The 26638-nt window shown below is 39.6% G+C and overlaps 1 protein-coding gene across 4 annotated transcripts in view; it reads left to right on the top strand.

Moving 5' to 3' along the window:
- Window positions 1-26638, top strand: part of Tnpo3 (transportin 3) — an 88735-nt gene that overhangs the window by 24427 nt on the left and 37670 nt on the right. For all 4 annotated transcript variants that reach the window (XM_063285739.1, XM_006236186.5, NM_001106587.1 and 1 more), the window contains 9 exons: window positions 8462-8662; window positions 9677-9750; window positions 11504-11660; window positions 15628-15771; window positions 18722-18897; window positions 19853-19991; window positions 22579-22725; window positions 24482-24589; window positions 26251-26342. In XM_063285739.1, the coding sequence (XP_063141809.1) occupies window positions 8462-8662; window positions 9677-9750; window positions 11504-11660; window positions 15628-15771; window positions 18722-18897; window positions 19853-19991; window positions 22579-22725; window positions 24482-24589; window positions 26251-26342 (1238 nt within the window). The remainder of the gene's footprint in view (window positions 1-8461; window positions 8663-9676; window positions 9751-11503; window positions 11661-15627; window positions 15772-18721; window positions 18898-19852; window positions 19992-22578; window positions 22726-24481; window positions 24590-26250; window positions 26343-26638) is intronic.

The following is a 26638-nucleotide window of genomic DNA, read 5'->3' as shown; positions in this document are numbered from 1 at the left end:
CAGCCCTAGGCTTTGCTGTGATGCTGTTGACCTAGGGTCTCATTCGTGCTTGGCAAATATTCTACCAGCTGAGCTGCATCATCCACAGGCCAAATGGATTTTCTCTTTGGTTTGCTTGCCTCCATCTCAATATGCTGCCCCTTTTAGTGTATTTCAGAAAATATTTTGATGTATGCTCCTCCTAGAAGACTTTTCTAGAATTTCCTCTTTCAAGCTTTTGTCTCTGAAAATTTTCTGAAACCCTATGTTTTGGGAACTCTGGTGATTGTCACTGCCCCTATCTCCCAGGTGTTGCGATTACAGTTGTGCGTCTCAGTACATCGAACAAAACTTTTCGGTTTTTAGATTTTAACTAGAAAAAGTTTCTCATCACTAAAAAATAAAAATTCAAGATCTACCCAGGAAAGACCTGTGCAGTTCTATAGATGAGAACTCAGAGGTATTTCTAGCCTGGAGACAGCTCAGTGGATACAGTGCTTGCTGTGCAAGAGTGAGGGCCTAAGTGCGGGTTCCTCAGAACCCACCTAAATCCGGAAGCAGCGTGTGTGTCTGTGACTCTGAACTCTTATGGATCATGCGAAGTGAAGATGAGAGTCCCCAGCTAGCCTGGCCTGCATAGTGGTGAGCCACAGGAGCCTGTCACAGCATGGAAGGAGAAGACCTCCGCCCCAAGTTGTCCTTGGACTTCCATATAGACACCATAGCACTGCTGTGTGCTCTGAGAATAGAAAACAAAGGCCGAAGTAATCACAGTAGAGTTCTACAGTTGAGCTAGGAGAGTCAAGGTACAAATAAAAACTTAGTATGCTAGAGATATCTTTTCTGTCATTTTGTTATAGGATAAGTCAAACTAAAATTTATTATTATTAATATTATTGGGGCTTTTTGTTTTGTTTTTGTTTTTTGAGACAGGGTTTCTCTGTGTAGCCTCACCTGTCCTGGAACTAATTCACTTTGTAGACCAGGCCTGCTGCTGCCTTCTGAGTGCTGGCTGGGATAAAAGGTGTGCAACTTCACTGCCTTGCTTAAAATTTTATTTTTTAGTTGTAAAATCAATAATTATGGTGCTGAGGTGTAGCTCAGTTGGTGTTTTTCTGATGTGCGTGAGCCTCTGGGTACATCCCCAGCACCACAAACCAGGTGAGGAGATTTATTACACTCACACTCAGGAGGTGGAGTTGGCCACACAGCAAGTAAGAGGCCAACTTGAGCTATTTGGGACTTTGTCTTTTAAAAAAGAAAAGAAATCAGTGATTATAATTTTGTTTGCTAGTCTCATTTTCATTTTTTCTTCTTTTCTCTTTTTTCTTTTCTTTTGGAGACAAGACCTTTTGTAATCTAGGGTAGGGTACACTAAGACCTTGAATTCCAAATAATCCTACCAGGATTACAGGTGGGAACCACACCCACCTTATATGGTGCTGAGATGAAGCCTAGAGCTTTGTACTGTATCCTCAGGCCCTTGCTAACTTTCCTCCTTTGTATGTGCTTATCAGTTGTCCCGTGTGAGATTTTTGGGAGTGGAGTAGGGTGAGGATTGAACTCAGGGCTTTGTGTTTACAAGTATGCTACTACTAAGGTGGACCTGCATCTGCCATAGTAGCATTTTAAAATAGACTATCTGGGAGAATTTTGAAGCTTTTATAGTGTATTAACATAGTAAGTTGTGACCTGCAGTCTCATCCATTTTCTGCATATAGAAAAAAGTTTAAAATTTTCTAATTTAAAAAAAGATTATTTTTATATATTGTACAGTCTTGAATGTATAATACAATGTTTTTGTTTTTATTTGTATACTTTGCAAGTGATCATAGCATCAAGGCATAGAACATCTATTACTTTTAACAGATGATTGAACACTTCTTAGAAATTCCTCCTGTTCCCCAACAGGTCGTATTCAGACCTGATAGTTACTTTACCATTTTTAAAAATAGGTTTGGTGATTAAAGTGCATCAGTTTTGGTATATTTATAGAGTTGTGCCTGTATCACCACAATTGACTTGGGAACACTTTCACTACCCTAAGAGAAACCCATACCCTGGGTTTGTTCTCTCCACTTTGTTTCTTGTGAAGAAAAACTCCAGACTTTATTGTTAATACCCCTTAAACATGGTGATGTGTATCTTGTAAGAACAAGAATATTCTTCAAAGCTAAAATCATCATCATTCTCTAGAAATTTAATATTAATTCAGTGGTAGATTCTAATATATAGAGAATTCTCTAGTTTGGTCAGTCGTAAATTTCTTTTTTTTTTTTCTTTCTTTCTTTCTTCTTTTTTTTTTTAAGATTTATTTATTTATTTTTATGTATGTGAGTACACTGTTGCTGTCGTCAGACACACCAAAAGAGACAGTGATCCCCTTTACAGATGGTTGTGGCTACTGTGTGGTTGCTGGGAATTGACCTCAGGACCTCTGGAAGAGCAGTCAGTGCTCTTAACCACCGAACCATATCTCTAGTGCCAACCATAGATTTCTAGCTTTATTTTATTTCATTTTATTTTATTTTATTTATTTGAGCCGATCACTAACCCGTGGGCTTAAGGAGACCTCCTATTCCAGCCTCCCTGATAACCAGGAAAACTGCCTTGCTTGCCTCTAGGATGATTTTCTTCTGCTTACTCCACATCTTCCCTTGCTGGTGGTTGGGAGGTTTGAGACAGGGTTTTGTGTAGTTCAGGCTGGCCTCAAACTCTAAGACCATGTTCTCCATAAGCAATGATCATTTCACTCTTCCTTTTCAGTTTGAATGATTTTTTTTCTTGGTGTTTAGAATTCATTGTACCATACTGAATAGAGTTTTGCTCCTGATCTTAAGGGTGTTTGTTTGGTGGCTCACATCCATCTGTAATGGGATCCAGTGCCCTCTTCTGGTGTGTCTGAAGACAGCAGCAGCATGCTCACATACATAAAATAAATAATTCTTTTAAACAAATAAAGGAGAAGGAACTGGAGATGGCTCAGCAGTTAAAAGTGCTGAATGCTCTTCCAGAAGACCTGGGATTGTCACTCCAGCTTCCACATTGATGTTCACACCTGTCTGTACTCCAGTCCTGGGGATCTGATGCCTTCATGCCTCTGCAGGCACCAGGCACACATATGATACAGACATACTTGCAGGCCCAACACCTATACATATATTAAAATAAATAAATAAAAATGAAGAGGGGAACCAAATAGATAAATAAATAAAATAAGTTGCCTTGGGCAAATTGGTTAACTTGTGAAAAGAAATGGCAAACATAAAAGGGATTTATTTTTCTAGATTTAGAGTTTAATAATACTAAATTTTGGGTTTTGTTGATGGTGGTGGTGGTGGTTTTTTTAATGTCCTTAGGATACCAGGCAAGGTGGTGCATGCCTAAAACAATCGTGCTTAAGAGAGTGAGGCAAGAGAGCGGAGTGTTTAAGATGACCTGACAACCAAGCAAGACCTCTGTCAGGATGAATTTAAAACAAAGGGAAGGTGTGTGACCTGCCCTGAGATCACTTTCCAGAGTCCACCTCAAGTCAAAAAGAATTGGCCTTACAAAGTTGTCATGTGACCTCCATATATGCACTGTGACACATGCTGGCATTCACATTCACATTCTACACACACACACACACACACACACACACACACACACACACACACACACACAGTACTAATGGCTAGCTGGGTGGCCCAGCAGTTAGGCGAATTTCTGTTCCAGGGCATCTGACACCTTGTTCTGGCATACACATGGTATACACATATATGCAAGAAGAACAAACACCCAAAATAAAAACAAATGCAGTCTTCTTTTTAAAAAGTAATTTTTAACAAGTCTTGGTAAATTTAAAAAGACTGAAGTCACAGAAGGTTGGTGGCTCACCTGCAACCCCCATAGCAGGAGACTGGGACAGAGGACGGGGTCAGTCAAGTCCAGACACTGCTACCTAGCAAAGCCTTGATCTGTTAGTTTTAAAAACAAACAGGGACTGAACTCAGAACCTCTGGAAGGGCAGTCAATGCTCTTAACCACCGAGCCATCTCTCCAGCCCTCACTTTTTGTTTTTAAATCTCTGCTTTTAAAGAGGTCGAAATAGTTAAGTCTTTCTGACTATAGATAACTAAGCAAGATGCAAATGCTCATGCACCTAACCCCAGTATTTGAGACTCTAAGGCCCAAGGCAGATGGTTTGCTATGAGTTCAAGGCCAATTTGGGTTACAGAGTGAGACATGGCCTCAGAACAGGTTGCTAGAAAACACAGACACAGTATTTTTAGTTAAGGTCTCTGAAAATGGAATGGGCAAAGTTGGGGATGGGAATCTTCTACAAATTATTTTTGTTTTTTTAAGTTATAAAATACTATGTACCTCCAATGATATTGAGTTACTAAACATGAACAGCTTTGTTTTTTTAATAATTAAAACCTCCAAATTTTAGAAGCTTTTCAAGAACCATATTAGTCTTGTGATAGATACTTCATTATCTCTGTCATGGACACCAAGTCTGACATTTCCTGCTCCATTTCTTGTTGAATCTACAGATCATGCATGTTGTACTATACTCCAGGTGTCTACACTCAAGAAATATTTGACAAAACCAGGGGGAAAGGAAACAATAAACAAGTAAACAAACATAATAAAAAGAGACATCTATAAGAAAGTTACAGTTGGGTTTTCTGACATATTAAACATTACATGGCATTGAAGTTTTTTGGGTTTTTTTGCTTTTGTTTGTTTTGGGTAGTGGTAACCAGACTCAGCCGTGTACACGCTAGGCAGGTACTCTACTGTTACAGTACACTCCCAGCACCCTCCTTGTACAGAACTTTCTTCTTGTTCTGATTAATACAGGGTAACAACTATAAGACATTTATGTTGAGTGATTTAGCCACAATTTAAAGTATATGGGAAACACTCAAGAGGCTAAATTAGTAGTGTTGGGAAATCCAAGCCAGCCTGGGCAACATGGCAAAATTCACTCTAAAAAAAAGCAACCAAAAATTTTTTTTAAGAGTTAGGGTTGGAGGGGTTGGGGATTTAGCTCAGTGGTAGAGTGCTTGCCTAGCAAGCACAAGGCCCTGGGTCAAAAAAAAAAAAAAAAAGGAGTAAGGGCTGGAGAGATGGCTCAGTGGTTAAGAGCACTGACTGATCTTCCAGAGGTCCTGAGTTCAGTTCCCATAATGGCTCATAAGCATTTGTAATGGGGATCTGATGGTGTCTTCTGGTGTGTGTCTGATGACAGCTATAATGTACTCATACATAAAATAAATGAATACATTTTAAAAATTAAGATTAAATGGAAAATGTATTGGAATATGTGTAGTTATATGTAAATACTGTGCCATTTTATAAGAGACACTTGAGCATCTGTAGATCTTGGTTTCTGGGGTTCCTGGAGCCAGTCCAAAGATACAGAGGTACAATTGTTACCTCTTGCAAATTGGCAGCTGGAACCCCCAGGCTTGATTAGATAAATATTTGATTTCTTTGTCATTGTCATTTCAGCCTTTGCTTGTTCATCATGAGGCACATAATATTTGGTTACCTATTATTGTGAGACACATTACAAGTTAAAACAAAGCTAGTTTACTGTATCGTGCATCTTTGTAGGTTGGGAATTCTTGCAGGGCTCTTTGGCTCGTTGAGGTGTCCATTTAGTGATCAGGTTATTTTGGAAGTTCTCAGGTACGTGCCAGACACTAGTAGGAAAGCCTAGAAGGTTAGACTTAGGCCCCTTTGCAGTCTCAGTGCCTTTCTAAGTTTCCTTACTAGGAGAGTAATTGAAAATTCCTCCGTGGTAATTGGTTCTTAGAGTAATGCTGAGAAATTTGACAAAAGTTCTAAAGCTGCGCCTGACCAGACTGATTTTTGAAGTTCCACAACATCAGTTCTACTGTGTTCTGTCACTTACACAAATTACCTAAGGCCAGACCATATTAAAGGAGAAGAAAAAAATAGATTTGATCTTTAATCTAGAAATAGCATTGACTTACAGCTCTCTCTTACCCATTCATTTTTGGTGATGTACTTTGTCGTCAGTGCTAAATCTATTGGTTTTGGTATGATGATCTATTCTAAATATGCATTTAAAATTTTTATTTGCTAGAATACCTCTCTGACGGGATCCTTTACATCCCTGTGAGCCAGCACACCCAGCTTTGAACTGGTGTTGGGTATAGAACTCTTTATGCTTGGACTTTACTGAGGGTGCCACTTCCCTAGCCCTCTGTTTTTCTTTTTTCTCATTGTTTGGCGGTGGGAGGACACCAGAGATTGAACACTCACCACTGAGCTACAGTCCGGGTAGTTTTTTTTTAATTCAAATTAAATGCCATAGGTTTTTATCTGAATTTCCTCTGTGTTGTATCTGTATTTTCTTCTATTTTAAATTCTCGATTGACAAGACATAGAAGAATTAGAACAGACTATTCTTAGTTATCCCATGCTAACTTAAAGCTTTAGACTAATAGAACCAGTACTACCATTATCAATACACATATGAGAATAGTTATGATTATGAACTTATTTACAGGGTTGGGGAGCAAATCCAAGCCTTTGCAGAGGAAATAAAAGGGTGCTATCTCTGACATATGCTCTTGACCCTGTTCCCCCAATTTATTTTTGTATGCTTTCTTCCTCATTCTTAGGTGGCTGGACTCTAAACTGTCAGATGGTGGCTATCAATGTTGAAGCCTCATTTGGTTATTTGAATCTTGGCTTTTAAAAGTTAATTAACTTGCGTGTATGTGTATAGGTATGAATGTGGCCATACCACCTCTGGAAGTCAGAGGATAGCCTGTGGGAGTGGCTCTCTCTCACTGGGTGGATCCTGGGAATTGAGTGTTCACAGCAGGAACTTTCTAACAATAAGCTGCCTGCCTGCCAGAAGCCATTTTAAAAGAAAATGTGTCTGTCTGTTTGGACCGTGTGTGTGTGTGTGTGTGTGTGTGTGTGTGTGTGTGTGTGTGTGTGTGATATTAATGTGGGTGCCATGACACACGTCGAAGTGAGAGGACAGAGTCTGGTGTCAGTCATCACCTTTGACTTTGTTTGAAGCAGGGCCTCTCTAGCTATTTGACACTGCACTGTTCACTGTAGGCTCTCTGGCCTTGGAACTTGCAGGGGAGTTTCCTGGTCTGACTCCCAGTAGTACCGAGGTCCGAGAAGTATCCATGACTGCCTGGAGTTTACGTGGGCCCTGAAGGTACACATTTGAGTATAAGTGCATTTACCAGTTGAGCTTTCTTCTTGCTTCTGAAGTTTGTTGTTGGCTTTTTTTTTTTTTTTTTTTTGTTCTTTTTTTTTGTTCTTTTTTTTCGGAGCTGGGGACCGAACCCAGGGCCTTGCGCTTCCTAGGTAAGCGCTCTACCACTGAGCTAAATCCCCAGCCCCCCCCCCCTTTTTTTTAAACAAATTACTGTTTAGAAAGGGCTCAGGGGGAAACCTCTGAATTTTTTTTTTTTTTAAATCTCCGAATTCTTACATGTAACAGTTGTGGCTTTTATAATGGAATTTAGTTTGATGGAATAGAAAATCATTTTTTCTTAATATTTTCAACATATATTTCATTTTCTTCTGAAGTGTTTCAGTCAAAAAAAAAACCCAACAAAACAAAATTCAATTGCTTTTTTTTTTTTTTTTTTACTGTGTAAAAGATTAACAAGGATAGTGTTTACCACTGTACTAGAGAAGAAACCACCACTTAATCCACTAATGGAAGACATGGATGTCTTAGTAGCACAGTCTTTTTAAAGTTCTTCTGGTTATTAAATTTTCACTGATAGAATGCTACTGCTTTCCTGCTTCCAGTATGGGAAAGAAAATTCCTTACGTGTAACAAATGTTACAAGCAACGATTTTCTGTCAAGCCATTTCATATAGAAGGAAGGTGTGTGTGTGTGTGTGTGTGTGTGTGTGTGTGTGTGTGTGTGTGTGTGTGTGTGTATAAATGCCTACAGTTAAAATACATATAATAAGTCTTAGCAGCATATTTGATACTGCAAGATATAGAACACCTTCAGTGGTTTTCTTTTGTTTGTTTGTTTGTTTCATTTATTTACATTCCAAATGTTGCCCCCCCCTGGTCCCCCCTCCAAGAATTCTTCACCCCCTCCCCTTTGCCTCTGAGAGGGTGCTCCCCCACCTGCCCAACACCCCCTCCCCCACATATACACATATACTGGCATCCTCCTTCCCTGGGGTACAAGTCTCTACAGGATTAGGGGCAGCCTCACCCACTGTGGATAGACAAAGCAGTCCTCTGCTACTTATGTGTCGGGCCACAGACCAGCCCGTGTATGTCCTCTGGTTGGCAGCTCAGTCTCAGGGAGCTCCCAGGGATCCAGGTTAGTTAATACTGTTAGACTTCCTATGAGGTTGCCATCCCCTTCAGCTCCTTCAATTCTTCTCCTGACTCTCAAAACTATATGTTAAAGTTATATGACTTTAAATTTATTTATAAAAATAAGATATCTTTTATTTTCAGGTTCATGCGTGGGAGATTTCTGATCAATTGTTACAGATCCGACAGGATGTGGAATCATGCTATTTCGCTGCCCAGACCATGAAAATGAAGATTCAGACCTCATTTTATGAGCTTCCCACAGACTCCCATGCTTCTTTAAGGGACTCATTGCTAACTCATATTCAGAACTTGAAAGACTTGTCACCTGTCATTGTAACACAGGTAAATCCTGTACTCACTAAGGAAATTTCTAAGGTCTTTTGAATACATTACATTCATTTTGGTTAGCATTGATAGGCCATGTAAGGTAATGTAATTTTATTGCTATATTTTCACAACTGTAGCAAAATAAAAATTTTAATCTTTTTACTAGTCTTTGGTTCATTAGACTTCACCCATTAGGTATTGGAAGTGAGGAGATGAGTGTGTGTTCTCTCTAGCATGTGTTCCTTACTCTCAAAATTGCAGATGATTAAAAAAATAAGTTAATTATTCTGGATCAGAGTCTTGTAGTTAACTTTAAAAAAAAAATCTTTTCTGGAAGTTAGTAAAAGTCTTACAAATAAAACATTGAATGTTTTGGCTTTCCCCTTTAGCCAGGTAAATACATTAGAAGGTAAAGTCTACCCATGTGTCCTTTGACATAGAGCTGCTCTTGGATTAGGCTTCAAGATGAGGACGGAAGAGGGGGTGGCAGTCCGTGAGGACGGAGTCTGACTTTGTCAGTAGCTTTGGGTTTTTGTCAAAGTAGACTTTGTCCATGAAGTTCTGTGGTTTTGCCAAATAAAGGTAAAGAGTGTCATATTCTGAGGACATCTATATTTTTAAACATATTTTGTTGTGTTTAAGCTGAGCTTAGTGGTTTAAACCTATAATTCCAGCACTTGGGGGATAGAGAAAGGAGAATCAGGACTTCCAGTGCAGTCTCTGCTACATAATGGGCTTGAAGCTACCCCAAGCTACGTGAAACTCTCAGAAGCACCAATGGAATATATATTCTAGCTATCAAGTATATTTTGTTGATTCTTTTGATTTTGTCTTTAATTTTTAAGGTTAATCTTTAAATCCAAGCAATTTGTAGATAAATGGGTAGATAGACTTTCATGGGGAAGGAGGAAAAAGGATGCTGGTCTTAACTGTCACATTGTTGGGAAGAAATGTGTCTGCTTTCTGTTAGCTTTGATGGTGTCTGTTTATCTGGTCTATTCATTTATTTAATCTCTCTTCCCTGTTCAGCTGGCTTTAGCAATAGCAGACCTTGCCCTACAGATGCCTTCTTGGAAGGGATGCGTACAAACATTGGTAGAAAAGTAAGTAATTTGTAATTTGTATCTTACTTATTGGATTACCATAAATCCACACAGAAATCTGCTCCACTAACTAGACACTTGATTATTTTCTAAATTTTGAACATAAAATTACATATTTAAAAAAAGATTTTGAAAAAGTTAATTACGTGTGGATATGTGTGTCTGCATGTGGTTATGTGCACATGAGTGCAGGTGCCTAGAGAGGGCAGGTGCGTCCTATCCTCTGGAGTTGGAGATATTTGGGAACTACCTGATGGGGGTGCTGGGAACTGAATTTCGGTCCTCTGGAAGAGCAGCAAATCCTCTTAATCACTGAGCTGTTTATTTCTCAATTCCCAATTGATATACTTTTTATTTATCTTCAAAAAATTGTTTATTGTATGTATGCATGCCACATTATTTATGTCAAGTTCAGAGGACAGTTTGAAGGAGGAGTTGGTTCTCTCTACCATGTAGTTTCTGTACATTAAGTTGAGTCAACGTTGGGCTTAGTGACAAGCAGGTTTACAGACTTCAGTTTCTCCAGCCCCTGAGTTATATATTATTAACTTCGTTTAAAGAAAGTAAATGTTAGGGCTGGGCATGGTGGTTGCATGTCTTTAATCTCAGAAGTCAGGAGGCAGAGGTGGGCAGATCTGTATGAGTTCATGGTTAACCTGGTCTGCATATTGAGTTCCCAGCCAATCAGGATACATTGTCTGCCAATAAGCAAGTAAATTCAAGGCTATGTTATCTATCTATCAATCAATAAATAAATGTGGTGATTCACTTTTTTTGGTATAAACTCATAAATCCACATATGATATATAGACCTCATGAAATTGATAGCTATCTTTTTTTTTCTTTTCTTTTTTTCGGAGCTGGGGACCGAACCCAGGGCTTTGCGCTTGCTAGGCAAGCACTCTACCACTGAGCTAAATCCCCAACCTGATAGCTATCTTTTAAATTGAGTCATTATGATTGATCAGACCTGTGGAGTCAGAAAGACACTGGTGTTGTATACTGAAGCTTCTAACAATACAGAACTGAGTCAAGTTAGCAAAATATTTGACTGTGCATGAGTGTGCACACATGTAATAGTTTAAAATTAACTAAGACTGAGAGCTGGAGAAGGTTCATACTACTCTTCTGGAGAATTAAGTTCACATCCCAGGACCCACATTGGGCAGCTTACACTGCCTGTAACTCTAGGTCCAGGGGTATCTAACACTTCTGACCTCTGTGGCCATTTACATTCATGTGCACATAGCACACCTCCCATACATATAATTAAAATAAAAATAAATCTTTTTAAAAGGCTAACTAAAACTGACTTATCTTCCTTTCTACCTCCATATCTATTCTCCCTTCCTCTCTTCTCTCCCTTCCTGTTTTTCCTCAGCCACATAACAAGTTAGAAGCCAGCATGGAATGCATGAAAGTTTGTCTCAATAAAACAAACTTTTGCTGGGCATTGGTGGCATATGCTTTTAATCCCAGCACTGGAAAGTCAAGAGGCAGGTTGGATCTCTGTGAGTTCAAGGCTACCCTGGTCTACAGCGTGAGTTCCAGGACAGCCAGGCCATCCAGAGAGTCCCTATTTCGAAAAAACAAAAAATGAAACAAAACAAAGACTATATTTCATTTTTTATTAATATTTGGAATGATGCTTTTCTTGTTCGGAATGCTGGGCTATTCTGATGGGTTATATTGTGATTGTGTATTTTCTGTCTCTCAGTGACTCATGATATATCCTTCCTTTTTTGTTTTACAGATATAGCAATGATGTAACTTCTTTGCCTTTTTTGCTGGAAATCCTTACAGTGTTACCTGAAGAAGTACACAGTCGTTCCTTGCGGATTGGAGCCAACAGGCGCACAGAAATTATAGAAGACTTAGCCTTCTACTCTAGTACAGTGGTTTCTTTATTGGTAAGTTCGAAATTTGTTGGTAAAGGGCAGGAACCATGGTGTTGTTATTTTGTGACCTGAACTCAGAGATCTGCCTGCTCCTGCCTTCTGAGTGAGTATTGAGATCAAAGATGTACACCACCACATATAATTCCTCAAAATTACCTGTATTTATTATGTGGAAAGGAGCATATATACCTGTACACCATAGGATGTGTGTAGAGGTCAGAGAGTAGTTTGCACACGTAGATTTTCTCCTATTATTTTGGTCCCAGGAATGAGACCACCAGTTTTAGTAGCATGCATCTTTAAGCCACCCAGCAAGCCATTTTATTTTTTTTTAAAAGAGTCTCATGCATCCTAACTTGGCCTCAAACTTGCTTCATAGCAAGTTTTATAGCTTCATAGCTGAGGATGAGCCTGAACTTCTGATTCCCCCTTTCCCCTCCCTCTTCCACCTGATTCTGCCTCTCAGGTGCAGTATTAGAAGTATGTGCTAGCATACCTGTCCTTCATTTTTTCTTAATGTTTTTATTTTTCTGTATGTTTCTGTGTCAGTGGAAGTCAGAAGATAGCATATGTTCCCCTGGAGCTAGAGTTCATAGGCAGTTTGAGCTCGTCAGTGTGGATTCTAATACCTGAACTCTGGTTCTCAGAAAGAGCACCAGTGCTCTTATCCTCAGTCTTGAGCAGTCTCTTCAGCCTCCAGCCATTTTATTTGTGAGATTTGGTTTCACAGAGCCAGTGGACTCAAGTGGTCTCCTGCTTTAGCTTCCTGAGTAGTTGAGACTGTGGGGGTTCCAGTGCACTGATTACTACTAACCTTTTAACATACTCAGCCCCACTGAGTAAGGATTCCTCAAAAGAAATTAAGCCTAATATCTTAGGGCATCCATTCCTTTATTGTCCTCATAGAGATAAAACTAAGAGGCCGGATGGATTTAAGATTTTTTTTTTTTTAAGATAACATGTCTCATAGTTATTTCATGCTGCATCTTACCCAAATATCAGGTCTGATACTTCACTAGTAATGTTGGGATTGCCTCTGGTTTAGTGTAATGTCATTCTGATGCTTTCATGTCTAGTGTGCTTTTTCTTTTTTACAGTGTACTTTGTATGAAAATAGTATTTTATGAGCTATCTAATATTTTTTTTAAAGATATCTATTTAATTTGGATCTCACAGTATGTCTCTGGCTGGCTGCAGATCCCCTGAAACTGGGATACAGATGGTTGTGAGCTGCCTTGTAGGTGCTGGAAATAGAACCAGGGACCTCTGGAAGAACAGCCAGTCCTCTTTTTTTTTTTTGGCTCTTTTTTTCGGAGCTGGGGACTGAACCCAGGGCCTTGCGCTTCCTAGGTAAGCGCTCTACCACTGAGCTAAATCCCCAGCCCCACAGCCAGTCCTCTTAACTGAACCCTCTCGCCAGTCTGGTTCCTAGCAGGCCCTGGCCCTAAAGCAAGACTTGAGAAGTTTGGGTCCTTGCTGTGTCATATTAAGCAAGATAATTAACTCTCCTGCCTTAGTTTCATCATCTGCATAATGGAAGTAATAGTATCTGTTTCATTTTGAGGAGACTGAGTTAATGTATATAAAGTTATTAAAATCATGTCTAGCACATGATAGGGTTCAGTAAACCATATGGCTGGTCACTTATTTGTTGGTTATATGCTTCTTCTTTGGCCAAATGTAATGCCCATGAAGAAATAGAAAAACAGAAGCAAGCCCATATTTATACTTGTATAGCCTTTCTCTCTCTTGTTTGTTATCCTAAAGGAAAAAAATTGATTCTAAAATGAATGTTTTTGCCAAGTGTGGCAATACACACCTGTCATCCTAACAATTGGGAGGCTAAAATGGAAAGTTGTGAGTTTGAGGCAGCCTGAGCCACAAAATGGTGTCTCAATAAAATAAAAAAATAAATATAAATCCATCACTATTGTTTTATAGAGACAAAATGATATATAGTGACATGTTACAGTTCCATTCTCATATCTCCAGCAGCCTAGTACTGGAAAACACTAACAAAACAGTCACCAGGACTAGGGATGGAGACATTGTTGCTAGACGGTGTGCACCAGTCCCTGGACTCCATCCTCAACACCAAAGGAAAACAGTACCTTCATCTACGGGACGTGGTGCTGCACTTCAGAGGCAGAGACAGGCAGATCTCTGTGAGTCAGAGTTAGCTAGTGAAGAAACTGTCTCAGAAAAAGAAGGACGGAAGGAGGGAGGGAAGAAAGGAGGGAGGGAGAGAAGACAGAAAAAAGCATCAGTGCAGATTATGAAGCTTTGAGCCTGGGGGATTTTTTTCAATGTAGTTTATATTTCTGATGTAAACATAAATGTCAGAATTTTATCTCTTAGACTATGGTTGCCACCATCTTGAAATTATTTTTTAAATTGATACCAGTTGATTATTGGCAGTGAATTAAGAGGCATTATTCTGGTTTAATGGAGACGGTTCTAGAAGTCCAACTGCCAGACTTCAGATCTGGTGAATAATACATTTTAGGACATAGCCCTTTCCTCTGTGCATCTTGAACCTCATGGCAGTTATGATAGTTATTGGGGGGTAGGGGCAGTAAAGGGGTTATTTACTATTCATCACCAAAGGAAGTCAGGACTAGACAGTTATGTTTTAAGCCCACTGCCCATAAGCTGTCTTGAAACGTTCTCACCTTGAAGAAGTTGCACTATGCTTTACTTTGGCTAAATATAGCACAAAGACTTTTGGTATGACTTGTTTATGTCTTTTGTAAAAACTTCCCTTTTGTAGTACTGGGAATTGAACCTACAGTCTCTGTGTATTCTAAGCTATTGTTTTACCACTAAGTTATTTCTTATATTTACAGATCCCCCTTTAAAAAACAACTTGCTTTAAAAGGCTTTTTTTGTTAAAGACGTAAATTTATACATACGTCTTCCAGGTGCTTTGCCTGCATTTTTGTCTGCACCATGTGCATTCCTGGTGCCCTCTGAGCCTAGAAGAGATCTTGGATGATGTGGAACGGGAGTTACATATAGATGATTGTAAGCCACTCTGTAGGTTCTGGAAATTGATCCTGGGTCCTCTGCAAGGGCAGCAAATGCTCTTAACTCCTGAGCCATCTTTCCAGAATCCCTCCCCCATCATTTATTTGTTTAGTATTTGTATGTGTCTCTCTACCCTAGTACACATGTGGAGATGGAGGGCAACTTGAAGGATTGTTTTTCCCCTTCGTTATGTGGGTTAGAGGGATTAAACTCAAGTCATCATGTTAGGTGGCAAAGCAACTTTACGTGCTAAGCCATCTTACCCTTCCCCCTCTCTCTGTCTCTTTCTCTTTGAGATAGTGTGTCTCCTTGATTCAGTTAGACTAGCTGCAGGCCAGCAAGCCCCAGGGATCCTCCTGTCTCCCCTTTCCCAGCACTGTGATTGCAGATGTGCACCACCGTACCACCAGGCCTGGCTAGAGTAGTGCTGGGGATCCAAACCCAGACCCTCATGCTTGGGCAGCAAGCACTTCACTGACCAAGCAGTCTTCAGAACTTTAGGTACCGATTTTTAATATGGGGAATAAACAATGCTATACTTTAAAAATAGTTGTATTGATGAGTACAGTAGTGCATAAGCAGGAACTAAGAATCTTAGTTATTTTTAATGTCTGGTTTAGGATCTTTAGCCTTTCTGTGCCTCAGCTTCCCCATTAAAAAGAGTAGATAGGGGTTGGGAATTTAGCTCAGAGGTAGAGCACTTGCCTAGCAAGCGCAAGGCCCTGGGTTTGGTCCCCAACTCTGAAAAAAAGAAAAGGGAAAAAAAAAAAAGAGTAGATAATGCATGCTGTAGCATTTTACTGGGAATCATGGTAGTGGTAATAGGACTTAGAACAGTGGCACTTACAAAGAACTTGTGACTTCCTGTTTTTATTCCAGTATGGGCACAGTGATTATAATGGTGACTTCAGTATAAAGATTTTTTTTAAAAGTATGTTTTTCTTCTATTTAGATGACATGTGTAGAGAAAGCAGGAACTGACGAGAAGATGCTTATGAAGGTCTTCCGATGTTTGGGAAGTTGGTTTAACTTGGGAGTTTTGGACAGTAACTTCATGGCTAATAATAAGTTATTAGCACTCCTTTTTGAGGTTTTGGTAAGTAAGGCTGTACCTGCTATTGCCACTTTTAATAATAACCTTCTGGGACATCTCAGTGTTTTATTTGAGAAACACTTTGTGTCTTAAGAATACCATAAGAAGTGTGTCTGAAGACAGCAACAGTGTACTTATATACATAAAATAAATTAAAAAAAATCTTTAAAAAAAGAGAAAAGAAAAAAAAAGAAAAGAATACCATAAGAAGTTGAGCTTGATGGCACATGCAGAAGTAGCTGCAGGAGGATTAGGAGTTTAAGGTCATCCTTAGCTAAATAGCAAATTTGAAGCAAACCTGAGCTAAATGACACCCCTCTTAGAGGAGGAAAAAGCCTACTGAAGCTGGCATGTATGTAATGGAGCATGAGCTTCTTTTTGAAACTCTTAAAAATGTTTTCATTATTTACTTTGTGTATATATGTTTATTTTACTTGAAGTCATGTACATACTCTGCACCTGTGTGGGTGTTAGAGACTTCTGTATAGATCCTCACCCTCCATCTAGTTTCTGAGGCACCATCTCTCGTTGTTTACTGTGGCGCTGCCTACCTCAGGATAACTGGCCAGATAGCGCGGCTGTTCTCCTGTGTTTGTCTCCATCTTACCGTCTTACCGCCTTACACAGGTCTGGGGAGTCGGGCTTTTGTGGCAGACCCTTCTTTACCCCTCGAGCCACCTACCTGCCCCACCTTCTTTTCCTAATAAAGTGTCTCTACTATTACTTCTTTAAAGAGCAGGGGTGATGGTAGAGAGACAGAGTGGTTAAGGGCACTGATTGCTCCCAGAGGATGCAGGTTTCATTTCCTGCACCTACATGGCAGCTCACAACTGTCTGCAACTCCATTTCTGGGGGATTTGACAGATTTGACATCTTCTGGCTTCTGTTGACACCTAGTGTACACATGTGTGGGTGTGCGGGTGTACGAGTGCATTGTACACACACACTCACACACACACACACACACACACACACACATCAGTAAAACACCCATACACATAAAAATAAATCGTAAAAAAATATTGAAAATTGGGATGATTTACTTGTTGTCTCTCCAACTTAAGGGTCTGTTATCGTTGTTATTCAAGAAAGACTTAATGGTGATGACTTTACTAAATTTACAGAAGCTCTCAACTCTGTTGGTAAATGAGAACCCTGCAGATTCCCTTCTTGTACTTCTTTTTGTTTTGAGACAGTCTTGGCTGTGCAGCAGCCTGGCTTGCAGCTCTCTGGGTGGTCCTGGTTATCTTGAGATTGAAGAAGCTGCTGCTCTCACCGACTTAGTGCTCACACTGGAGCCTGAGTTACCACGGTGGCTCCTCCTTGAACCCTCGGATATATTCTTAGTCTTATAAATTGTGTTTAGGATTTGTTCCCTGGTTATGATGCTTAGATTTCCCTTTACTATGCTTTTTGGGTTGATTGCTTATTTTTTGAACTTCCTCAAGTAACTTCCAAAGAAAATGTACACAGGTAATAAGCAGGTTTTTGCATGACCAAGACATTTTTTTTATTACTTTTTTGAACTCATTTGAACACCTGATCTTCTGCCTCCGCCTGTCAAGTACTGGGATTAAAGGCACTACAATTAATTGGATTTTAAAAAATCAGTTATTATATGTGTGTGCTTGCCAGAAGACAAGTTATAGAGGGGTTGTTATCTCTACTATGTGGGTTCCAGGGATCAAACTCAAGTTGTTAGGCTTGCCAAGTGCCTTTATCTACAGAGCCATTTACCAGCTCTGAGACTTGTTTAAAGTCAAAGCTACCTTGGAGCTTCCTCTGTCCCATACTGATCTTGAATTTGTAGTAATCCTCTTGCCTCATCTTCCCAAAGTGCTTAAATTATTAATGTACTCTATGAGACCCAGCAAGAAGTAGTAGTTTTCACCTTTGATTAATTCATTAGGTAGGTGTGGTTTAGGTCCATTGTTATTTTCTTCAAAATTTCAAACCTTTGTGTTCTCATATGCTAGCATGTGTCATTGTGAATGAGAAACTGGGAATTTTGCCATTTCTATATTATGCCTCTTCTCCACCCAGATTTACTTATTTATTCATTTATTTATTTAGTAACAGGGTTTCTCTGTGTAACCCTGGCTGCCCTAGAATTCGCTATGTAGACCAAGCTGGTCTTACTCAGAGAGATCTGTCTGCTTCTTCCTCTGGACTGACTGCTGGGATTAAAGGTGTGTGACACCACTGCCTAGCTTTAGCCAGAAGTTTTTAGGGTCTTTGCTTAACTTTGGTATTCTGAGACCTCACTTGGGTATGTAATGAGCCTTTTGGAGTTATTAAGCCCTTTTGTTGTAAGTGTAGGGCAGAAGCATGCCATTCCTTTGAGAGAAATGGTATAAACAGAGACAGGAATAATCTGGTAACTGCCAGGCATGGTGGCTCAGACCTAGGATCCCGGTACTCTGGTGGCTGAGAGGGGTATTGTGTTTCCAAGCTACAAAATACTGTCAGTTCTTTAAAAACAGAAGAAATCTGGTGTGCTGATACAATATCTTTTATCCCAATACTTTGAATCTCTGTGATTTTAAGGCCAGTTTGGTCTATATAGTGAGTTCCAAGCCACCCAAAGGCTACAGAGTGAGACTTCATCTCCCCACAAAAAAAAAAAAAAAAAAAAAAAAAAAAAAAAAAAACAGAAGAAAAATCTATATGAGGCTGAGGGATAAAGACTTTACAGTTTTTTGGCATGTCCGGAAATAAGGAAGATGTTGTCTTGGCGAGGTCTGCCATTATGGGGCTGTTCTTAGTGTACTCTCAGCCAGACAGACATAGGAGTACACTGGCATGCATTTCTGTAATCCTGGCACATGGGCACAGAGGCAGGAGAAATTGTCACACAGTAACAACAAAAACAATTTTCAAAAGAAGGTTGTGGTTGTTTTCCTTGGACTACAATGGTTCTGATTTCTGCTTCCGTATTCCTTCTGTTTTCCAGCAACAAGATAAGACCTCATCTAACCTACACGAAGCTGCTTCTGACTGTGTGTGCTCCGCTCTCTATGCTATTGAAAATGTAGAGACTAACTTGCCATTGGCCATGCAGCTTTTTCAGGGCGTCCTGACACTGGAGACTGCCTATCATATGGCTGTGGCACGGGAAGATTTAGACAAGTGAGTAATTGCTGGAGACTGGAGCTCTGGTTGCCTACAGTCTGTGGTTTTTCAAATCTTTGTTATAGTTTACCCCTCGTGTTTTGATTCCCATGCCTTTGTAAATGTAAAGTGCATGCTATCTGAAGTGCCATCTTGGATCTGGGAGAGGATTACAGCAGTTCTTGATTGTATTTTCTTTACTCTTGAAATGAGAAGACTAAGAAATAGGCATGAACGTTAAAGTCTCTAGTTTAGGGGCTGGAGAGATGGTTGGATGGCTAAGAATGGATTATGCTCCTGCAGAGAACTTGAGTTTGGTTTTTAGTACCCATGTCTGGAAGCGCCCCCCCCCCCCCCAACTGCCTTTATTTCCAACACCAGGCAATCCAGTGCTTTCTGTACCATGAGCGCAGCATGCATATCCCCACAGGGAGACACATAATTAACAACCACCACCAAGATAATAATTTTGAAATGTCTACTTTGGAATTTTTAAATTTTTTTAAGATTTAGTGTTGTTCTTTACTTGTATTAAGTGTGTGTGTGTGTGTGTGTGTGTGTGTGTGTGTGTGTGTGCGCGCGCGCGCATATGAATGCAGGTGTCAGCAAAGACCAGAGGCATTGGATCCTGAGCTGGAGTTATAGAAGACTGTGAGCCCCTTGATGAGGGTGCTGAAATCATACTCAAGCCCTCTAGCAGACCAGTGCTCTTAGCAACTGAGCCATCTCTCCAGAACCCTAATTTGGAAGTTTTATTATAAAATTTGTTGTAGAGAATATGAATTGGCTGACCATTATATACTTACTGTATAGACATGAACAACCTACGTACAGCAGTGCCCAGAGATTATGATGCCCAGAGTGAGTTATTCACCAAGTGCTCCTCAGCCAGGAGCCTTAAGTTCCCTTGACTATGAGTATGTGTATGTGAAGCCTAGATTCTTGACCTGGTACTCTCATTCCACCTCCACAGAGTTCTGAATTACTGCCGTATCTTCACCGAACTATGTGAAACTTTTCTGGAAAAAATTGTCTGTACTCCAGGCCAAGGTCTGGGAGATCTTCGAACTTTGGAATTGCTTCTTATCTGCGCAGGCCACCCTCAGTATGAGGTAGTATCCACACTGTATTAAGGCTGTTAGTCTCCGGTTGCATAGAGCATATTCTAGCTGTCTGTCGAGAAACGACAGTCTTGTTTTTAATTAATTTGACCGGAGAGTTGCATCTGGTTTTATTTTTTTCAACTTCATTATTTGTATCTGGGGCTGGGGAGCAGCACATATGCTCTGGTGTGAGGCAAAGCAAGGCAGTGTTAGGCAGTCAGTTATCTCCTACTCTCATATTGGTCTGGAATCCAACATACTTCACCTTCACCCAGCGAGCCATCTTAATGACTCCATAATTGGGTTATTTTAAAGAACTCTGTTTCGGTTTCTGTTTTGTTTGCATATTTGGTTATTAAGGTTGACTGTTGTAGGCAACTCAGAATCTATCAGAAAGAAAACCTATGGGGTTGGGGATTTAGCTCAATGGTAGAGCACTATAATGCCTAGCAAGTGCAAGGCCCTGGGTTATACACACACACACATCCCAGTTCCAGGACAGCCTGGGCTACACAGAGAAGCCCTGTCTTAAAAAACCAAAAAAAAAAAAAAAAAAAAAAAAGTTTCCTCTCTTTTACCTGGGACATGCCTTTAATCACAGCACTCAGGAATCAAATGCAGGAGGATCTTGCATTTGAGGCCAGCTGCTGCACATAGTGAGTTTCATTTTTTATAAAAATACTTCTCAAAGGTTTTTGTGAGTTGGATATGATATCACATGCCTATAATGCCTATAATTGCAGCTCTTGAAGGCCGAGATAGAGGATCAAGAGTTGAGGCCAACATGGGCTACTTTGTGATTACCAGGCTAGCCTGGGCTACATGGATACTATATTTATTGAAATCATACTTTTCTTTAAGACACTCCCTTTTTGGTGCTGAGGCTCAGTCTCAGGGCCTTGCATGTGTTAGGCAGATGGATACCACCAAGCTGCATCCCCAGCCAGCCCTTCCATTTGTTTGTTTTTAGACCACGTGTGTATCCCTGGCTGTCCGGCTGGCCTGGTAAGGATCCGTCTCCCGGGTGCTCAGACAGTAGGCATGGACTACTGTACCACTTACCAGTTTCCTAGATTTTAGGGGCTGGACATATGACTTAGTGGTTAAAAGAAGTCGCTACTCTTCCTGAGGACCCAATTTACTCCAATATAGCTCCAGTTCCCAGGGAACCAAGACCCTTTTCTGGCCTTTATGAGCATTGCATTCACATGGTGCACAGCCACACATACAGACAAACATCCATATACATAAACATAAGAGAGAAATTTAATCTTTTCTTGAATTTTTACAAGGTTCTGTATTCAAGAAATTATACTTCCTTTTTATCACATAGAAATAGTAAAGAGGGTTGGAGAGATGTCTCAGTAGTTAGGAACACATACTGCCTCCAGAGAACCAGAGTTCAGTTTCCAGCACCATATCTGGTAGTGTACAACCACCTACACCTCAGGCACCAGTAGGATGTGGCGCCTCTGACATTCCTGGACACCTGCACTTATTTCTCCCCACATGGTACACAGTAAAAATAATACAAATAAAGCTTTAGATCTTATTTACTTTTAAAGAAAGAAAACCTAGCTAGGCAGTGGTGGCACACACCTTTAATCCCAGCACCTGGAAGCAGAGGCAGGGATTAGAGTTCCAGACTAGTCACAGAGTGAGTTCCAGGACACCCAAGGCTACACAAAGAAATCTTGCCTCCAAAAAATGGTGTGTGGAGGGGTCTTGCATTTCATTTGAACAGCTTCTTTGGTTCAAAGAAAAGAACAGGTTCTTTTCTTTGGTTCCTTAGTAGAAAGGAGCAGCAGCAGGTCTCTCTTCTCTGCTCGTTCTTTTTCATTCCTGTGGTTCTCAGCACAGGCAGGTACTTTTTGCTTATCTCTACAGAATCTCCTAAGGACTTGTAGATTAGGTAAAAATTAAAGCACTATTGCCCTGTGTGGTAGCAGTCACTTCTGAAGTGGCGCCGGTTGGAAGCTAGCTGTGATTGGAATTCCATCCATCTCGGCCATCCTTCATGGTCATGAAAACAGCCAAGTGAGAGCTGGGCTGCCTAGAATTGTGTGTGCCTAGAATCCCAGCACTTGAGAGGTGGAGGCAGGAGAATAGGGAGTTCAGAATTCATTCTAGCTCTGAATTCATTCTTAGTGACTCTAAGGTTAGCCTTGACTACATGAGGCCTTGTCTCAAAGTGGGGGAGGAGTGTGAGCTTAGGATCATCAAGGAATTAAAGTTGGCTAGCCTGGAAGAGATCTTCTGATGTGAGCATAATTAAACATTCTAGAAATGTTTGAGGAAACTAAGCCTTGGAAAACGTATGTTTTGTTTTCTATAGAATTTAATATTCTTTGGGAAAAGTTTTCCCCAATATAAATAGAGAATAAAAAGCTAGTTATCTAACTGGACGTTGAGGCCTACTTGGGAGGATATTTCAGAGGTAACATAACAAATCGATAGAAAAGGTGGCTTCCTAACTAACTGCATACATGTTATGGAATAGTGTTATGTCCTTCCTATATGGTAAATAGTAGTGAAATTATTTTTTCTTCTGTTCTTTTCCTTCACAAATAAACCATCTTCTTTTCTTACCTAACAGGTAGTAGAAATTTCCTTTAACTTTTGGTACCGGCTAGGAGAACATTTATACAAAACCAATGATGAAGTTATTCACAGCATCTTCAAAGCATATATTCAGAGGCTGCTTCATGCCTTGGCTCGACACTGCCAGTTGGAACCAGACCATGTAAGCACCCTTGTTTGCTTTAAACTTCTACCTTTTGGTTTTAATTTGAAAAACAGAAGAAAAAAAAAAAAGTACTAGATCTAACAGTCTTCAAGTTGTTTTCACTTTAGCTTACAGTGAAGAAGTCAATAGTAGTATAATAAAAATTAGACCCGTGTAGGAAAATTGTACCTATTGAGCCAACAATTTTTTACCTAGGAATTTGCCATAGGTGATATTATAGAATATGATTAACTATGTTCAGAAACTCAGTGAACCACTATACAGCAATTAATAGCAATAACTTCTGCAATAGTAATAGGTTAAGTGATAAAAATCAGCGTCAAATTCTGTAGTTTGCTTGGGCCTTTTGTTTTGTGTAGTGTCAGGGACCAAACCCATACCTTGACCATGCTAAACCAGTGCTCAAGCTGAGCTGCATTTCCGTGTCCTTGGTGGTTTGCTTGGTTTTTTTTGTTTCATTTTGTGTTGAGACAGTTTAGTGATGGCTGGCCTAGAATTTACTGTTTAGATCAGGCTGGCCTCCAGCTCAAAAGATCCACTACCACTGCTTACCAAGCACTGGGATTAAAGGCGTGCACCATTATATCCTCCTGGTTTGTTTCTACTTTGTTTTTAATAGTGTAGGATGCATAGGTTAAAAAACCCCTAAGATTTAAAAAAATGAAAAAAATGTGTGAAGATGTTTAGAATTATCATTTTTCTCCATGTGTATATACAGTTTCTTTACATTATAACCATTTGATAATTTAAAGAAAATATATAGACATTTGCTTAGAAGAAAACATATTAGACACAGGATATAGTTCATTGGAAAACTCTGTCACCTTCTTTGTGGAAAGCCCCTGTACATTATTATGTCTCCATTATTTGACCTTTCTGCTTGGTTGTTGAGTGGCTGTGGTCGAGGCCCTGTAGTAAACTTAATTGCTTATAACATTAAATCTGACTTGCTGGTCTCTGAACTTTTCTAAACCAAGGATCCCTAGTTGTAACCACATTTTGTTGGAATATCCCACATGAGCTGCTCTAGTTCAGTGCTTACACTAAGTGGAATCCTGCTCTTTGCCAGTTCTGTGACACCATTTCCCTTGCACATTTTTTTACACTTGTAAATTTATAGTACTTTAGAATTTTATTCGTTTCACCTAGAAAGCCATTATTTTTCCTCATTATTTCTCCATTTTAATTTTTCTTCCTAAAGCAAAGGAGGCTGAACTAGATGAGCAGTTCTCAATGGTACTAAGGGATGGATACTAGGTATCCATGGCCAAAGATTTTCATAGCTGCCTTTAACTGTCCCAAAATTAGTTGGTAATACTTTTGTTTAGAGAGGTGCATTGGAATGAGATTTAAAGTCTAAACTTTTCTTTGTGGAGTTACTGTGATAATGATTGGCTTTTATTGTTTTGTTCTAAGATTTTGAAGAAGAAAAGCTCAGATTTGTTTGTTCAGTATTAAGGAGTGGACCTTCTAAATATAGAGTAACTTCTACCACTTTATAAACAAGGTGTGCAAAGTAGACGTACATAGTCATGCACATAAAGAATTTTTCACAGGAAAGTGGAGTGTAGCCTCTGTTGACTCAGCATACTTGGGGAGCACTTGAGGAGACCTTCTATATGATGGGACATAGACTTGTGTTTCAGACTCATTGGCATTTGATTCTTTAATGGCTTTTTCTCTATGGATTTTATAAAGGGAATTGACAGCTTTGGTAAGTTTTAAACATGTGTTACATGCTTTTGTATTTCAGGAAGGAGTTCCTGAAGAGACTGATGACTTTGGGGAGTTTCGAATGAGAGTGTCAGACCTGGTGAAGGACTTGATTTTCTTGATTGGATCTATGGAGTGCTTTGCTCAGGTAAGTTCATTTGGAGACTCTTGGGCCAGTTTTAGTGATCACATTGATTGTGTTTCTGTAGTTTCTGTAAACATTTGATCTTTTTTTCCCCCCAAGCGTGGTGGCCAAATGAGATAGTAGATGTGTAGGTGCCTAGCACATTGCCTGGCATATAGTAGCAATGTTTGTTTAGGGCCTGATAAACCAGTAGTAGTGTACAGATCAATTCAGTTATGGTTTATTCTATTACTCTTACTGAGGAGAGCTGTTCCATGTATGCAGCTGATAACTATGGAAATCTCCAGGAAACTTACAGGGATTTGGACCCCCTGGATAAAGCGGGCAGGTTTTCCTGCTTTGATCCTGGCAATGCTTTAGTTCCATGGTATTTCCTTGGTCCATAGTTACAGTTAGAGTCTTGTGTAGCTTCATTCGAGAGGTGGATATTACTAGAGTCAGAGAGTCACAGTCCTGTGGTTTCCTGGTGATGAGTAAGTGACATTTGACCTCATAAGGTTGCAGTCATAATCATCTTTCCACATCACTTAATGTTAGAATAACTTCAGGTGTTTTTGTATTGCTGGATCATTCTTTAATGAGTTCCGGTGTGACAGTTTGGATGTTGTTTTTGTAGTGACACCAAACTAGCATAAGAAAAATTGGGAAGATGAGTGTTTGACTCCCATTTTGTATATAAAATTTGTGAATATCTCACCCAGGAAACATTCATGAAATTACACTTCACATTACAAAGCATGCCTTTGAAATCCACTATGGAAATTCTTAGGAGACAGACTTAGTGGGCAGATGACCTGCACTCAGATTTCAGCTCTTTTCTCACTGTCTCTGTGTCTTTGACTTCAATTTTGACTTTTTATGAATTTAATTATGTAAGCTGTGAATGTTGCCAAGTGTGTTTTGTGGAGCTCCAGGTTCAGAAGATGTTCTTTGACAAAAATGAAAGCAAATCATTAATTGAAATTGTGAAATGATATAAATATCTACATACTACATTAAAAGTTCTGTGACACCTTACAAGAGAGTTTATTTTGCTTTCCTTTGTAGTGTCTCTTTTTTGACTGCAGAAATTTGCTTTGTTTTTACAGTTATTTGTTTTTGATTATAGACATTTTACTTGGCCTAATACCTAGTCATGTTCCACACATGGATATAGTCTGGGAAATTAAAAACCAGAACATCACTCAGTGTTCTGTTAGGTCTGCTTTTTTTTTTTTTTTTTTTTTAAATTGTGCTTGGATACGCTGTCGTAGAGGAACTTCTGAGCAGTTGCTCTCAGCACTTTAACTTGCACTACTATTTGATGCAGACAGTCGTTAAAGTATACAGCAGATGCACATGCAGAATTTGTGCTCAAGAAAACATGTTGATCTGCTATTAAGGCCAGAAGAAACTCATTGTTTCATTTTTTTCATGATATTCATTTTCTGGAGACACATGATAATCTTGGTAAACTCTTGGGGTTCTAAATACATTTGCTTAGACACTAGAGTCAGCTACTTGTATAGCAAGGATACAGCACATGAAAGTGCTGCCCGCTGCTGGCTCTGTGTGTCAACTGGGCTTAAATAAAGAGCCAGCTTTCTTTGAACTAACAGTTTTTGTTTTGTGTTTGGACTTCTGTTTTTCTTTAATGGATCCGTAACCCACCTCTTCTTCTCTAGTTGTACTCTACTCTGAAGGAAGGCAATCCACCCTGGGAGGTGACAGAAGCGGTCCTCTTTATCATGGCTGCTATAGCAAAGAGTGTTGATCCGTGAGTGTCTAATAAGTCTTTTGTTGGGAACACTTAAACATTAAGAGAAAGGAGATTTACACCACATTCTCTATGATATTATTGGAAAGTCTCACAACTTCTATGCTGCTGTCTAGCCTTCCAACTTTAGTGCAGGGTGGCCTGCATTGATGATGCTATAGTTTAATATATTTCCTAGAGTTAAATTTTTTTACTCTTGATCTATCTAGGAATAGAATACTGATTGTTTTTTTTTCTTCAGTGACTCCTTTGTGACAGTGGGTGTAAGGAATTAGAGTGTTAAATTGTTGGTATTT

This window comes from Rattus norvegicus, chromosome 4, assembly GCF_036323735.1.
Source record: "Rattus norvegicus strain BN/NHsdMcwi chromosome 4, GRCr8, whole genome shotgun sequence".
Classification (NCBI taxonomy): Eukaryota; Metazoa; Chordata; class Mammalia; order Rodentia; family Muridae; genus Rattus; species Rattus norvegicus.
The sequence above is the reverse complement of the archived record's forward strand: the minus strand, read 5'-3'. Positions and strand labels throughout refer to the sequence as shown.